We start from the raw sequence: 17031 nt of genomic DNA, 5'->3' as shown, positions 1-17031 counted from the left end.
CACCCTACAAAGCAAAAAAAAATTTCTGGTGATTTGTATTCTTCTACGAAGTAAATTATTTAACTAGTCGTGATGGTCTTTCATATGTTACAATGAGTTTCATGTAAAGCTTCCCATTTTGCTGATGCTGATGCTGATGATCTCAGATGGATGGCTCTCACCCACAGAGGGGGATGGGCCGAGAACCGGGCGCTTACTATTATTAGTATACTAGTATTAGTAGTAGTAGTAGTAGCAGTAGTAGTTCTAGGCACTTAGTGGTAAGAAGAGGCAAATTGCGAGTTTAGACGACAGTTTCTAAAACCATTTGTTGGCCAGTTGGAAGCTCATGCCAGCGGTTCAGAAAGAAGAAAGCGAAAACAGTTGAAGATGACAGTGCGCGAGGCGCGCGTGCCGAATTGGCACCACGCCCAGCAAAAGCGCCAAGATGGCAAGCGCTAACACGTCAGGTGAGCCTTTATCACACCTGTTCTTAGTCGCCGTAGGCTTAGCTTTCTGCCAGTTACTAACAGGGGTGGTTAACTAGGCATGTGAGAACGTAGCGGTCAGTGAAAGTGTACCGTGTTATATGGTATTCCGTGATTCACGATCTCTAAGAAATTATTCAAATCGACCACCAATTGTAAAAGCCTGCTACAAGGGCTGATAGTCACAATAAGTTTGTCTTCTTAAGCACAGTGGCTTTGCACTGGTTCAGTTGCGCCAATTTTGTTGTTCTATTAATTGATGATGTAACTCTTTCTATAGCTAGTACTTCAACGTATCGCTATAACGATGTCAGTTGCGTTTATTCACGCATCTATAATGTATTATAGCCATACTTAAGCACATGCGCATGCGCACTGCGATGCAATCGTGACCCGAACATTGCACGTAAACTTTGGCTCAATGGTTTTTTACTCATGATTGATTGATTGTGGAGTTTAACGTCCTAAAACCACCATATCATTATGAAAGACGCCGTAGTAGAGGGCTCCAGAAATTTCGACCACCTGAGGTTCCTTAACGTGCACCTAAATCTGAGCACACGGGACTATACAACATTTCTACCTCCATCGGAAATGCAGCCGCCGCAGCCAGGATTCAATCCCGCAACCTGCGGGTCAGCAGCCGAGTACCTCAGCCATTAGACCACTACGGCGGGGCAGTTTTCTACTCATCAAATAATATTTAAAAATTGCTGCCGCATTCAAAGACTGCAAAACAACTCGCGATGTGCTCACTTTTCACTGTAGCGTTATCGTAACGCTACGTTAGTATGAGTTTTATTGCGTGTTTTACAAGTCAGCATATTAATTAGAATAATTTGTTTAGCTGCTACTTAGAAATATAACTACTAGCAATATCATGAAAATGTTTGTTTTATTCTTGCATTTTGCTCATAAGTGAATATATGCTCTGTGCACCAGTGCGACAAGCTTAAAAGCTTTTTGCTCACTTTCATACAAATCCGATTAATATCATTGCGATACATGTGTTGTGTGGTTTGGTACATTAATTTTATTTTTGTACTGCAGAAAAAGAAACAACGCCGTCTCCAAGAAATGACCAGCAAAGTGAGTACACATTCAAGTACCGGATTAGGTTAATTCATTTTTTTTCCAGATTCATATTCACTTCTCGTAGTTATCGAAAACTGCATATTGAGAGTCAATCGTCACTCAGATTTGCGTTTTTATGAGGAACCAAATTTCGAATACTGATCTGCTGAGCAAAAGCAGGCAACACGCACCACTGCTCTTAAAGAAATGTAAGGACGATGAATCTGGCTTTTTCAGGCACTGCAGCGGCTACACCGTTTGATGATGATCGTTTGGTGTTAACCTGCAGTTATGCATGCACAAGCTGAAGCAAGCAATATTCTAGCAAAATCAGTTTTCTAAAACTGCTGTTGATTGATCATAGACCATTAGTTATTTTATCTGAATAGGAAGTGACTTAATTGCCGATCTCTTTTTCAACTGTATAAAGCGTGACTTAAGTAAGCCTTTACTTATTTCTTGATTTTTAGAGAGAGGAAGCACCGCAAGCCAGACACCAACATCCACTGGCCATGGCAAGTCCACTCACTCTCTCCACATTTTCACGCGTCTCTAGTGTATTATAGCCATACTTTAGCACATGCGCATGCGCACTGCGATGCAATCGTGGCTTGATACCAGCCGCAGCAGTCGCATTTAGATAGAGATGAATGCCAGAGGCTCATATTAAATTGTAAACATCAGTTAATTTTGCAATAATTTAACTGGACATGGTTCGCCAATATTTCTTATAACCGACCGAAATGTATTGCCTCGTGTCATACAACGTAACGAATAAAAGTAGGAAGATATCACGGGAAAGTACGAAATGCTTAGTTATGAGCGGGATGCTCCAAATTTAAATCAAAGTTTTGTCATTCAGGAGAAAAACTTTGTAGAAGACTACCATTTCGCAGCATTATTTTTAGCAATGATTGCAAGAATTATTCTTTGCACTAAAAACTGGTGTGCTTGCAGATGGCTTTTTGAGTACTTGAGATGCGCTTAACAATTCTATTGGCAGGAATATAGACGGCATATCTGCAGCTAGCTATCCCACTTCGTGAACATACAGTCACGCATTTCCACATACCAAGGGGATGGTACAGCTTTGATTCGCTTCGTTTCATTTTATTGTTTGTTTTAATGTTCTTGCCTGTTCGATCAAGGTAGTTATTCGTACATAGAAAAACTTGATGGAACGTTTCACTCTTAAAACCTCGTACCTTGGTTGGCCCTGATCACTACGCTGTCAAGCCTAGTTCCTCTTAAAATGGTGATTCGAGCTGACAGATTACGAATCTAGAATTCTAGCAATCTAGATTACGAATCTAGTTCATTCAAAATAGTGGTTCTAGCTGACAGACATTTCACGCTGCATCTTTGGACTGGGACCGGTGAGTCACACCTTTCTTTCAATGATTTACTTCTAAATACTGAGAAAGAAGGTACCAGAAAGTTGATATAATAAAAATCAGGACAACTTCTTCGCAAGAAACACGAATAGCGTACATGAATGAAAAAAAAATGGAAAAAGAATTTAGTGAAATTGCGCGAAAAGGTGTAAGGGCTATTGAAGGTAATTCACAACCGCGTTTCAGTAGCACTAAGTTACAAAAGAATTCATATGTACTTGATAAATATTGAAGCTTCTTAGTAGAAGATAATTTCAACCGGTCAGGGCATCGAACCCGGGACCTATGCCTTTCTGATATGGTCCCCCTACCGATTGAGCTTACCAAGAAAGCTACCAACTGGCTGCTCGAGCGCGAATCAGGGAAAAAACGCGAACCACAAGGACACAAATTATTGCATAAGAGTTCTGTGTCATCTCGCAAGATGGCAAAGAGTATTAGGAATAAACATTCGTGATTGGTAGAGGTGTCTTGGTTTATAGATTTGCACGGTATTTTCTCCCTCCTCCCAGTTGACAAGGGCACGGCTACAACATTCTCGGACTCGGAGCTGCTGCGCAAGGTGCAGTTTCCGGTGCCAAAAGGCTCGCGCGAGGCCATCAAGACTGCGCCCCCTGGTAGCGGCATCGCTGAGGAACTGCGCACCACCATATGCTGGAATGACATATCTTGCACAGTACCCATCGTCAGAGGTACGCCGTCTTCTGCATTTTTCTGCCACCGTACGAATTGCAGAACACTAGGAATCAGGAGAAAAATATTTTGACCTGAAGCTGATTAAGCCGGAGGATAAGTGTTCACCGGAAAACCTGGATAAGTGATGGTGTCACCATACGTCACCAAGCAATGTGCCAAATGTAGGATAGGAAGAGTCCCAATTCGGGTACGCTGGGTTCGAAGGCGAACATAACAAGCATTTATGGGAACCACACGATTGCGTTGCTATGAATGAGAGAACCAGAAAAAGACGGAACAAGAAAGGAGAAAATAACGGGAACAGAAGAAGAAAGAAATATGTAGAGAGAAAAGTTTCAAGGAAGTGGTCGCTCCCTTCCCTTGAAGCAAGCTTCAAGGCTGTAATTTGAAGTTGCAGCCCTTAAGAAGACACGTTCGCTAGTCGAAAAGTCTCCTTCAACGCACACACCGTGTTACGACTTTTTCAACAAAAGTTTTCATCTTCCGCTAACTCATGCTTTTTCTCGTAGGCAGACAGAAGAAATAGAAAGAGGAATAAATAAAAAAATGCATGAAAGAATGTATAGCCGTGTGCAGCTCAGTATAGGGAGCGAGCGTAAAAGGAAAGTGAGGGTGAAAAGAGTAGAAAAGATGGGAAGGGCTTTGAAGATATCGTAGTCATGCATAGTATAGTATAGTATATAATGGTAGGATACGGTATAGTACAGTATGTAGAGTATAGCATGGTATGGTATGGTATAGTATGGTGTAATATATAGTTATAGAGTATAGTATGGTATGGTGTGGTATGTATAGTGCAGTTTATTATAGTGCAATAGAGTATAGCATGGCATGGTGTGGTATGGTATAGTACATATAGTTTAGTGTAATAGAGTATAGCATGGTATGGTGTGGTGTGGTGTAGTGTAATATATTACATCATAGTACAGCAAGATGTTTAAAATAGAGGAGTGTGAGGAGGAGGGATGTGAAGGTGAAGAGGAGTAAGAACAGTCAGGAAAGAGAGCAGGGAAAAGCGACTGCCCCATCTGTTTACAAAGTCACCGTTTCAGTGCGTAGCTGCCCTAATAATTTTCTTGTTTCAGGTCATTTGTTTCTACACAGTGTGTTTCATAGCCAAGTAATTACTTTTATGGTTACTTTAAATTGTTTATGCTGCTGTTGATATTTGTGCTATGTTTATTTACACTTCCGTTTAACGTCCACATAAGGGCACCTGCATTTCTGGGCTTTTGTGTGTGCATTATTACACTCTAAATTGAGCTTTATGAGCGAAAAAAGAAGAAAAAAAATAATACTCATTGATTGGTTGGCCTTCTTGTTTTTCATAACACGTACGGAGCGGGTCACATCTTTCGTGACTTCGCTTCGCTCCTTCGTATGTCATGCAACAGGTTGCATTCTGACCACTGGAAAGAGTCTGCAAAAATTCGAGAGTGTTGTCGTAGCTCGACTTTAGAAAATATCAAAATGGGTTTCATTAGCATTTTTGTGATATTTTTTTATAACGCATTATTTGAACGTAATACATGTCCACAACATGTACAACAGAACCATGTTTTTTTTTTTTTAGGTCAACTGCGAGCAGCGTGCACTATTGTTACAAGGCTGTACCAACAGCCAAGCTTATGGCCGACCTGGATTTTTAAATAGCAATGACCCAGTTAGCACGCTCTAATTAAAATGTGGTTAATTATTTTTCTGCTCATGTGGAACGAAAATATTTAACATGCTGCTGAAAATTCATGAAATATACTACAAGTTTCACGCAATATATTGCGAATCTACAACACCTCATTCTTATCTGGCAGTGACGTAACGTCATTTGTACCAGTAGTGGTCTTTTCTTAGACGGCTTTCAATTAATTCTAGAGGTGCCTTGGGCGTTAGCTTGTCATAATGATGCAACACAGTGCCATCCCTTGGTTTGTATGGGAAATTTTTTTATGCCTTTCTGACCCTGCACTTCTTACGTGTAGTTCTAGATGCAAATTTGTTTGCTTCCCTAAGTGCACCTGAACATTTATTCGATCACAGCTCCTTGTGGCGTGGCGATAGTTATAGCGCGAAAACATAACGACGACACAGAGACTAGAAGGACACGAAGAACACTTGTTCTTCTTGTCTCTGTGTCGTCGTTCCGTTCTCGCGCTATAACTATCGTCATGTCACACCAACTAGCCCAAGCTGCCACACTCTTTGTGGCGGTTTCATTCATGCAATGAAGTATTCATTTGCAAAGTTCCAATGTGCCGGCCTCGCAACATTACTCGTAGACCAGCTTCGAGTCGACAACATGTGCACAGAGGTGTCTTTAAACACGCGACAAAAAGGGATGACGTGTTTAACATTACTACTTTCATTCACTTGCCCTCACAGGCATCTTTGAGAAGACAGTGGACTCGATGACCAAGCCCATGCGGAGGAAGACGGCTGTGCGCTGCATGAGCGGCTGCGCAGGACCGGGTGACCTGGTTGCCATCCTGGGTCCACCAAACAGCGGAAAGTCCACGCTGCTGAACATACTGTCGGGATACTGGTAACGTGGCGTGCGCATAACTATATCTACGCTGTGCACTCTAAGAAGACCAGGCATGCAAACACAGGATACCTTTTAATTGTATCCTTTTAATCCCCTTCTTTACCTCCATCTCTTGTGAGATACTGTTGGGGTGTCCTCCTCATGAGAGACAGTTACGGGGCTCACTTTTTTCTTCTTTTCCCTTAAGATCACTTCCTCCCAAGGAAGTCAGGACACCACTTCTTGCGTCCATGTGGGCACGCCCTATCTTTTTGGAATGAATACGCACCAAGTAGCATCTCTGCTCTCTGGTATTTCAGGCTTCATATCTACGCTACATGTTCAATCAATGAATTTGAAGCCACTCTCCCTTCAAATATCGCCGCTCGCTGGCATCTGGTGTAACAACTCATATCTCCTCTACCTATAGCGCGTTGAAGCTGTGGAAGTTACTTGGCAAATATTATCGTTCAAATTAGTTTGGAACACCTCCTTACATTCTCCTCAGTGTCGATGACTTTGTATACAAATTGCTTTCAGAGAGGTCCAGTGCGTGGCTCTGGACACTAGAGCCATGCGCTGCTGCTACTCTTTATTCAGCTGCAAGCTTTCATTCATGTTTAAATATAGCACAAGAACCGAACATGCGGTAGGTTTATGCTTGATATTATTTCGGCGTCCCTCTCAGCCTATTTTTGCAAGAAGACGGTGGCTAAAATGGCCGAATGGCTGTTGTAAACAAATCTGGCTGAGAATGTACAAGTCATAAACACGTAATAAGTTTCTCCTACGCACGTGTTACCACGTTTTTGCGCAACGCGTTTAATATTACAGGTATTACCTCCACTGCATCGTTTAATTCTAAGAAAATCTCCGACAACCACAAAATGTTACGCCGATTCTTTTAGCCAATATCTAGGGAGCCAACTACCACCGGTACTAGTTAATCCTCGAACAATGAAAAAATAAAAGGTCGCTTGGCGTGTTTCTAGCATGTACGGATATCAAGGATATCAATTTGGCCTGACGCCATTGAAGTCGACGCAATCGCACCAGTCATGGCGACGGTCCTCCCCCCCCCGCTACTCACTTTCACAAAACGTTGGTCTCGGCTTCATTATCTGAAAGTACCGCGCAAGGCATGCTCGAAGAGTTGGGTGAATCAGTATTTCAGAAGCCGCCAGCCTCACCTTCTCTTTTTTTCCCATTCCTCATCTCATTGCTGGGTGATCATTCTTGCGTGAAGCCACTCTGGCCACCGCTAATCTTCTTCGAGTACATGTCACTCGCATTAATCACTGTCGTCCCCAGCGTGGGGTGATGGATTTCACGGAGGTCTGATTTCGCTTCTAGTTCCGTGTTGTTTGGCGCGTTATTGAATATTGCCTTATCGCTCCAACACTGCACGTTCATCTCTCTCTCTCTTTCTTTTTTTTTTTGCTTTTCGAACTTAGTGTTGTAGTGTGCCACCGGGATTCTTGACGGAGCCATTAGTCTCGGTAAGAACCCTTTACTAGCGAGAGAAAAGTACGTGCTAGCTCGAAGGTAGTGCGCCTCGTGTGTCGGAGAAAGCTTCTTGGTGCTTTCTAAAGCGTTGCAAGATTAGAGCGGCTCCCTTATCGTACTTTCTTTTCAGATAAGCAGGCTGTGCGTAGATTTCCTCACTTCAAGAGTGATCTTTGGTGCCTCTCCCTTTGTGATCTGAGCGTAATTTTTGTACGCTGCCTAAACTTATGTTCATGTTGCTGCTTATCATTAATTTCTCCGTTTGCTTCGTAAGTCTTTAATAGTTGTAACTAGGGTACGTTAAAGTACTGCTATTTGGGGTTATTTGACGATCTCCGATAACGCCTGCAGACTCCGCCTGTGCTTGCTCACTTTGATGAGGATGCTCCTACCATAGTTCACACAGATGCAAACAACGTGGCTTTAGGCGCTGTACTCGTCCAGTGGCAAGACTCAGCCGAGCGTGTGATTACATATGCTAGTAGGACACTTTCCCGCGCCGAGTCCAACTACTCCACAACGAAAAAGAGTGTCTTGCTGTCATATGGGCGGTTATAAATTTCCGTCCGTACCTCTATGGTCGTTTCTTCCACGAAGTCAGCGACCATCATTCCCTCTGCTGGCTGACCAACTTGAAAGACCCGGCTCGCACGGTAGAGCTTACGCCTTCAAGGGTTCGATATGACGGTCGTGTATAAGTCCGGACGGCAGCACGCCGACGCCGATTGCTTATCAAGGTCACCGATAAAGCACCACGATGACATAGAAGATGACAGCATGGCATTTGTAGGAGTCGTCGGCACCACTACAATTTCGTGCAAGCAGAAAGAAGACAGCGAGTTGCTTCCCCTTATTGAATTTTTGAATGGCCGGACAACAACCGTCTCTAGAAGATTTGCAAGAAGCCTGCCGTCATTCTGCTAACGTAGTGGTGTTCTCTATACGAAATTTTCTCCCAGAGGAAGCACCCACCTACTTGTCGTTCCGACGTCAATCCGTGAGGAGATACTTTGTGCTTTCCACGATGAGCCAACGTCTGGTCATCTCGAATACACACGCACATTGGCCAGAATCCAACAGAAATACTACTGGCCAAGACTTCCAGCTATTGTGAAGCATTACGTGCGCACGTGCCTCGATTGCCAACGACGAAAATCGCCACCGTTAAAACCAGCTGGACTATTACAACCAATTCAAGTGCCCACGGTACCTTTTGCCCAAATTGGAATGGATCTCCTCGGACCATATCCGACTTCCCATGCTGGCAACAAGTGGGTAATAGTCGCCACTGATTATCTTACGCGATACGCGGAAACAAAGGCTTTGTCAAGTGACACCTCCAATAAAACCGCACGATTCTTCGTAGAAAATATTGTCCTGAGGTACGGTGCTACGACAATCATAATAACGGATCGAGGTGCCGCTCTCACGGCCGCGCTCCTGAAGACAGTGCTTGAGCTCAGTGGAACAGCCCATCGGAAAAACTTTTCCTATAATCCACAAACCAACGGCTTAACAGAACGCCTCAACAAGACTATTGCCGACATGCTGAGTATGTACGTTGACGTGGATCACAACAACTGGGACGACATTCTACCGTACATAACGTTTGCCTATAATACAGCGCAGCAAGAAACTACACGAAGAACGCCGTTCAGTCTCCTTCATGGCCGTGAAGTGACGACGATGCTTGATGCCATGTTACTGCAGGACTGCAATGACATCGATTTGGACGCTGCATCTTTTCATCAACGAGCAGAAGAAGCGAGGCAGCTTGCACGTGTCCGAATCACCCAGCAGCAAATTTACAACGCCCAACGTTATAATCTGCGACACCAACATGTCGTCTATCGGCCCAGCGACAAAGTATGGATATGGAGTCCTATACGCCACCGGGGACTGTCTGAAAATTTGCTGAAGAGGTATTTTGGCCCCTACACAGTTCTACAACGCCTCAGCGACTTTAATTACGTGGTTGTTCCTGACAGCCCCTCGACAACTCGCCAGCAAAAACCAGAAATTGTGCACGTTGTGCGAATGAAGCCCTATATTTTGGACTGATTTACACCCTACATCTACTACACCGTATTTTGTAGAAGAGCATCAGGACGCTGCTCTCTAGAGGGGGCAAATGCCACATTGAATATGCAGCCCCAAGAGAACAACGAAGAACACGCGCAGCGAGAGAAAAAAGACGAGGTTCTTTTCCGATCAGTTTGCCAGTGTTCTGGTACAATTAAAGTGAATTTCCTGTATTCATCTGCTGCTGTTTATACATTGTGAGAATATATTTAGAAAATTACCCATGGTTCACGTTTGTTACCCACACAACCTTTTAAGGGCGAAAATTTTTACGCCGTGGGTCATATGTCCCGTGTCGTCGTAGTTGTCATAGTAGCCAGTTGTATGGTATTGCATGTCAATAAAAACGGTGTCACAGCATATCCACGAAGTGAATGATGAGTAGAATGAAGCACCAGTCAGTCCATCCGTGCGTACGTGCGTCCATTCATTCATCCGCTTTGCCTTACTCGTCATCACTCACCTCGTCAAAGTGCTGTGCTTTTTTTTCTGCCATAGATAATGTGTTCGCCGTTGCACTCTTTGGCAGATGGCGAGAAGAAATTGTTAGGAAGTTGCTCCATGTGCACTCATTGTGGTCTACCCTCTTTCAACGCTAATCACCATTGCCTTCGGGAAGTGCCTTGTTATGCCAAAGTTCAAATCAAGGCACTTTATCATGATTATTGGGCACTGTTTCAGTCAGGTGTACTTAGACTACGCTTAATAAAATCTTTTTTTTTCTTCAGTTATTGATTTTAACGTCAGCAGGGAACGACAACAAATGTTAACTGAAACTTCACGGCAACAAAACATCCCATCGTTTCTCTCTCTCTTTTTGTCTCTCTCTGCGAACAAGGTGAGCATTTTTTTTGTGGCCGCGGGGATGCTAATTAGTGTACCTCTAAACTTCAGGAGGTGCTCTCACCCCAAGCTCCCCGTCTCCCTCCCACTTTCTACTTGTTCAATCAGTGAGTTCAGCTCCAAAGTGCACTAGACATTACAGAAGTGCCCTAGGATAGGCGAAGCACCGCTGATGGCACTTGCACTTTCGCATTACTTGCACGTACATCTACGTCAAGCACAATGCATCCTGGTAATGTTTTCTTTTTTGAGGGGAAGGAGGGGGATCCATGAACAGCGTTTCTATTGTGCTCACTTGTTGCACCCGTTTTCCGAAACCTGTAGCGCAACTGTCGGAAGCAAACGGTAGTTATAAATGGAGAGTTGGGATAACCTTTGATGGAGGGTTTGGTTTATGAGGCGTCACAAATATAGCGTAGGAGTAAGTAAATTTATACCTACATATGACAAGCTTGCACATACTTCATCAAAGAATGGTCTTATTCTTTATTGCTTAAAATCTTAATTTCTCTTTTACAATGCAGTGATGCAGCGTTGTGCCAACACTACAATAGCAGTGGAGATTAGAAACAGCTGTTAAGGTAGTCTGAAAATTGTTTGGAGCAATTAAAAATTTATTTTACGAATTTTCGCTGCCAGCTTAAAGCAGGTACACTGCTTATCACGTGTGTTCTTTGGTGACCTCTGTATATCTTACATGGCTGTGAATCACGGAATTGTGGAATATACCTACAAGCCGGTTTCTTCTTAACCAAAGGACAGAGCATTTCAAAGTGACAGAACTTCAATGTGAAGCCCCCCGGCATCACCTAGGCATTTGGTTCAATCACGCATACGAACTAAGATTGCTCGTCTGAGTATTTACATCTCAGTATTCAAACCAAGCTATGGTGAACCATCTACTGCCCACTCGTACGTTCTCTTAGGCTCTGAATGCTTCTTGCTTTATAGCAGAGAGGGCTACAGCGGTGAAGTCCTCATCAACGGCACCCTCATGGGTGTGGATGAGCTGAGTGAGCGCAGCTGCTGCGTCCCGCAGAGGGACTTGCACCTCGACTGCTTCTCGGTCAAGGAAACGCTGTGGATCGCCGCCGAGCTCAAGTTTCCCACGTCTGCAGAGCGCAAAGACAAGTTCCGAGCTGTAAGCCTCGCCGACACTCGCTTGCGCATTTGTTAAGTTAATTAGTAATTGTGAACTTGTTAAAATTTTGTCTTGGAGTTGAATGTTCAGGCTTCTGATCTCAACGAAAGGTAAAATGTCATAATTATCTGTCACAACGTGTGGGAGATGGTGGGAATCGTTCGCATTAATCATCATATGGTTTACACATTTCTTTTGGAGCATATTATGATCACCTATTTTCGCAATTATGGCATTTATATTTGCAGTTTATTTAAAAAGTCACCATTTATTGCAAATTTTTTATCCAATATTAATCGCTATGCGTTTTGTTTTAGTATACTTCCTTGAAAACTGTGCATTTGAAATAGATTTCCCTAATGCATCGTTACTCTGGCTACGCAGATGTTGTTCGTGACATAAATAGACTGGGTGCGTAGAGTTAAAAAATACGAAAACAGACAGGACATATTACGTATATCTTTCGGGCGCGTTACCCCCTCTTTAGGGTCATAAACTTATTCGGAAGTGTATAGGAGTGATATTTGCAAGGCGAGTAAATGTATTCATCTGCGTATGTGTCGCAACCTTGACAAGCGTGCTCCCTGATCGGCAGGTCGTGAACGCCATGGAACGTTGGGGCCTCATGGATGTGCGGCGCATACCGGTGTCTATGGTTAGCAAGACGCACCGGCGCCTGCTTACCTGCGCCGAGCAGCTCATTCGACCGCAGCCGCTCATATTCGTCGACGATCCCACGAGGCACGCATTGCTTTCCAAATTGCCAAAATTTCTCGGCAGTCGAAGTACAATCGTTTGAAGGTGGCATCTCACGTAGCTAATGTCTAATCAAGGTGCCTTTTTTTTGTCAATAAAAATAAATAGGAGCTACTGCCTACATCAAAACTCAAGTCATATTGACTAACTAGGGGACAAGCAACTAAGCTGCTGGAACTAATCGGAACTTGGAAGCCCCTTGTTTCTAGGTCTTCATAAGCATGAGCAGAGAGAAGGCGAACGTTGAAAGGTAGTATTCCTAAAGGAGCATCGAAACATCCCTAAGTTAAAATGTCCAATAATTAGTTAGAATCAAGTGAAGCAAGAAAAACGTATTAATGGCATACTTGTTTTGATGACATCATCACCGATACGTTATTAGAGCTTTGCACGTGACAGCTCGAATGAGCATACTGAGCCATACTTTTGAAAAATAGTGTTTCTGTTTCAAACCAACACGATCAAAATTTTAGTAAATGAAAAGGTGGTTTAATGATATTTATCCCCGCCACTCACAGCTTTAATACAGGGCACGTAATGGATGTGCTCACGTACGCAGAAACGTGGACGCGACACAGGCACACATCTGCATACGGACGCTCAAGTATCTGGCGTACAAGGGTCACACGGTCATAGTCGTCATATCCAACCCTACATCTGTCATGCTCAAGTACATTACCAAGGTGAGTCAACTTCGTTTGTAACCCGCCACTAACCGAGTTAAAGTCTGCGTGAACTATATAGGAGTTCGTGATTGCAAGGTAGCTTCACGACAATTCACCGCCTCAATGCAAAGAACACAGCTCCACGGCATTACAACAAACTTTGTGTTTTTAGTGTTGCTTGGGTTAAATGCATAATATGTGTAATACGTATGAAAATATGGTGTGATTACGTAAATGTTTACTTAAACTATCTGGCATATTAACCAGTAAGCGCTCTGGTGTTACGTGAATTCTGACTTGTTTTTTTTTTAACTTCTAATATCCGATCCCATATTTGGCGTTTTCTAGTTTTAATGTTGTTATGAAGCACATCACTGAACATAATCTTTATTTAGTTCTATCTAATAAATTATTATTAGTTACACTGAAGTCATTGCAGCAAATCCTTCCTGCTGTCATTTTTTTCTCCCCTTCGACGTGTTTTTCGACAATGTTATAGGTCAAGATCTAGTGTAATCAGTATGCTCCACAAATTTGTAGTAACTCTTAGTAATTAATGTGGTTGATAGTTTTAGGTAATTTAGAAATATTGATAATGCAATTGTTTTTATTAACAGCCCAGCTGCCTGTAAGAGTACCGTTCGCATACATTTCTGCCCTTTCATATTGTAAATAGCTTTGTCGTAAGACGTGACTGCTCTACAGGTATAGCACGCTTTACAGGCATGAGATTTGTTGTATTGGAATTCTGCATAGTATGTGATGTGTTCGCTCGTGTATAGAAGAGTTTCGTTAGAAAAAAAGCATTTTGTTTTAATGTGAAATTACGTTTATCTTTTCAATATTATCGAAAAATCTGCAAAATTTAAGGGAGTGGTGGTGCACAGAGTACCAGCGCATTACGAAAGAAGGTTCCACGCACGTATCGACATTCCACACTAGGTTCAACTTACAACGCAAAAGCTTAACTATCCCAATAGTAATAAGCAAATTCTACCTGTTATATTTTTGCTTCCATTTGACATGTTTTTCGCCATGGTTATAGGTCAAAATCTAGTATAATCAGTATGCTCCAGATATTTGTAATAACTCTTAATGATAAATGTGGTTGATAATTTTAAGTAATTTAGAATTATTGATAGAGCGATTGTTTTAATAACATTCTATTTGCCTATAATAGTACTATATACATAAGTTTCTGCCCTTTCGTAATGTGAAAAATTGGCCACGTATCTGCATGTATCACTGCGATTGTCGTCGAAAGACGGTAGTCTTGCGTGTGGAGAGAGTGAACAAAACGTTTATTTGATATTCTGAGCGAAAAAATAGGTTACTTGTTTTCTGGAAGTGCTGCGTTAGAAAGTCTGTATCTGTGCAGCGAAGGCGAACGAGCCCATCGAGTCACGTTAGACACGAGCGCTATCTGGCAGTTATTTTCGAAAACGAAGGAAGGCATGCGCGCCCACGGAGAAAGATGCACGCCTGCCTGAGAGGTGATAAGGTGTAGAACGCAAAGCGACGGGCAGGTGCCACCAATATGTCGTTTTAGCAGAACATTGGAAACACTTGCCTTTTTGAGCATCGCAACTCACTGTCAGCGCAACGTGATAAACGCTATGGTCCTTAGAAATAATTGTGTGTGCCTTCTCTGGTATAAAGCCGCACATACAAAGTAATGACATGTTGTTATGGTTTCTCAAATATGCGCATTAATTGTTGTTATTTGACAATCGCACAAGTATGAACACTGAAACTTGAGCAATAATGATGGGCGCTGCGGATGGGGTTGGCCGTTTGGCGTATCGGTTGTTGCCGTTTGAGGCATTGTTACGGCGGACAAATAAACAAATGTACAGACAGACAGACAGACAGACAGACAGACAGACAGACAGACGGACGGACGGACGGACAGACAGACAGACAGACAGACAGACAGACGGACGGACGGACGGACGGACGGACGGACGGACGGACCGACGGACGGACGGACGGACGGACGGACGGACCAAAATTTTTGGTATCAAAATGCCCCAAGAAAGACTACAGTCTTTAAAAGCTTTGTCGCAAAGCATGACTGCTCTACAGACAAAGCACGCTTTACAGGCAGAAGATTCATAATACTGAACTTTTGCATGGTATGTGATGTGTTCGCTGGTGTCAAAAAGAGTCTTGTTAGAAAAACAGTATCTTACTTTTAATGTCAAATTACGTTTATCTTACCAATCATATTGAAAATCTGCAAAAGGTTAGAGAGTGGTGGTGCACAGAATACCAGCCCATTGCGAAAGAAGGTTCCACGCACGTTGCGATATTCCACACTAGGTTCTGCTTACAAGGTAAGACTTTGACTGTCCCAATAGCAATGAGCAAATTAATTCTGTTGTCATATTTTTTCTCCCATTTGACATGTTTTTCGCCATGGTTTAGGCCAAGATCTAGTGTCATCAATATGCTCCACTTGTTTGTAATAATTCTTAGTAATAAATGCGGTCGATAACTTTAAGTAATTTAGAATTATTGATATCGCGATTTTTGAATAACGTCCTAGTTGCCCATAATTTTACTATTCGCATACAATTGCGCTCTTTCGTAATGTAAAAATCTATGTCGTAAGACGTGGTAACATTACAGGAAAAGCACGCTTTCAGGCATGAGATTCGTTTTATTGGAATTTTGCATATTAGGTGATGTCGCTGATGTCAAAACGAGTCTTATTAAAAAAATCTTAATTTTATAGGCAATTTACGTTTTTCTCTCCATACTTAATCAAAAATCTGCAAAGTTTAAGAGAGTGGTAGTGCACAGAATACCAGCGATTTATGAAAGAAGGTTCCACACGCGTTACGATATTCCACGCTAGGCCCTACTTACAACGCAAGAACTTGACTATCCCAATTCCAATAAAACTTCTACTTGAAGCGGACACATGTGAAAGCTTTTTGCGCTGTGAAAAGTAATGTAAAACCATGCATCTCATACTTACACTGAGGGAGGGCCCTTAAGTTCCGCTTTATATAATTTTGGCCGACAAAACACGCATTATTGGAAGTTCGACTTTAATTCTTCTAGAAGGTATCGTTCATCGCCATCCTTTGTAACCGTCAGCTGTAGCTGAAACCATTTTATAAAGATTCTTCGTTAAGAGTGCGTGCTTCAGATGAACCGTCTCGTTTTAAGCATGACATCGAGGTAACCAGTGAACCTTGAGGTGCAGTATAGATATGAATTACATTTAAGACTTGACTAAAGACAAAAGCCATAGTTTAACCTTTCTGCAATGCACTACTCTGCACTAGTATCGCTTCTCAAGTATGACGCTTCGCAATTACATATATGCGATTACTTTCTCGTTCTCTGTTGTGCTGCCTACGTTATCGGTTGTAGTGCAGCATGTCAGTCTAACAGATATTAGCTACTAGGTTTACTACTAAGAAGATATCGAAATACTTGTGGGGAAAGAGTCAGCTTCGCAGAACACTCTGGTAGAGCTTCAAGGCGGCCTCTAAAACTAACATGCGTTATGGAGTTTCTGCGTGTTTCTAGAGTACTTCACAGAGACCGCTCGTTATTTGTGGCTGTTAGTTTATTCATGGTAGCTGATTGCTACTTGACATATGGTTACTTTAGAAGGCAAGTTGAGAAAATGAGATGTTCCTCAGCATACAGTTGCGCAATAGTTGCGTAATAGTTGTGCATGCACTTGTGCGTTACACGATTGCCTTATTTGCGAATGATGGCTCATGCACGCAGTTTGGTAAGAGTTTTGCGAAGTCAGAGACCGTACCTAAATAATTTTGTTAGTAAATGATGAAAACGCGGCGGACTGTTTTTGAGAGTTAGGGCAAAGAGAGTTGGATAGGCGCTGGTTGATTACGATAACTTTCTG

General features: G+C 42.6%; 1 protein-coding gene across 1 annotated transcript in view; it reads left to right on the top strand.

The window, feature by feature from the left end:
* The first annotated feature begins 427 nt into the window (after nt 1-427).
* LOC142814340 (ATP-binding cassette subfamily G member 4-like) overlaps nt 428-17031 on the top strand; it is a 30374-nt gene continuing 13770 nt past the window's right edge. Inside the window, exons 1-6 of the mRNA XM_075893024.1 lie at nt 428-449; nt 3448-3627; nt 6011-6170; nt 11535-11724; nt 12320-12465; nt 13010-13163. Of these exons, the coding sequence (XP_075749139.1) occupies nt 428-449; nt 3448-3627; nt 6011-6170; nt 11535-11724; nt 12320-12465; nt 13010-13163 (852 nt within the window). The remainder of the gene's footprint in view (nt 450-3447; nt 3628-6010; nt 6171-11534; nt 11725-12319; nt 12466-13009; nt 13164-17031) is intronic.

The sequence above is a fragment of the Rhipicephalus microplus genome, chromosome 4, assembly GCF_043290135.1.
Source record: "Rhipicephalus microplus isolate Deutch F79 chromosome 4, USDA_Rmic, whole genome shotgun sequence".
NCBI lineage: Eukaryota > Metazoa > Arthropoda > Arachnida > Ixodida > Ixodidae > Rhipicephalus > Rhipicephalus microplus.
The sequence above is the reverse complement of the archived record's forward strand: the minus strand, read 5'-3'. Positions and strand labels throughout refer to the sequence as shown.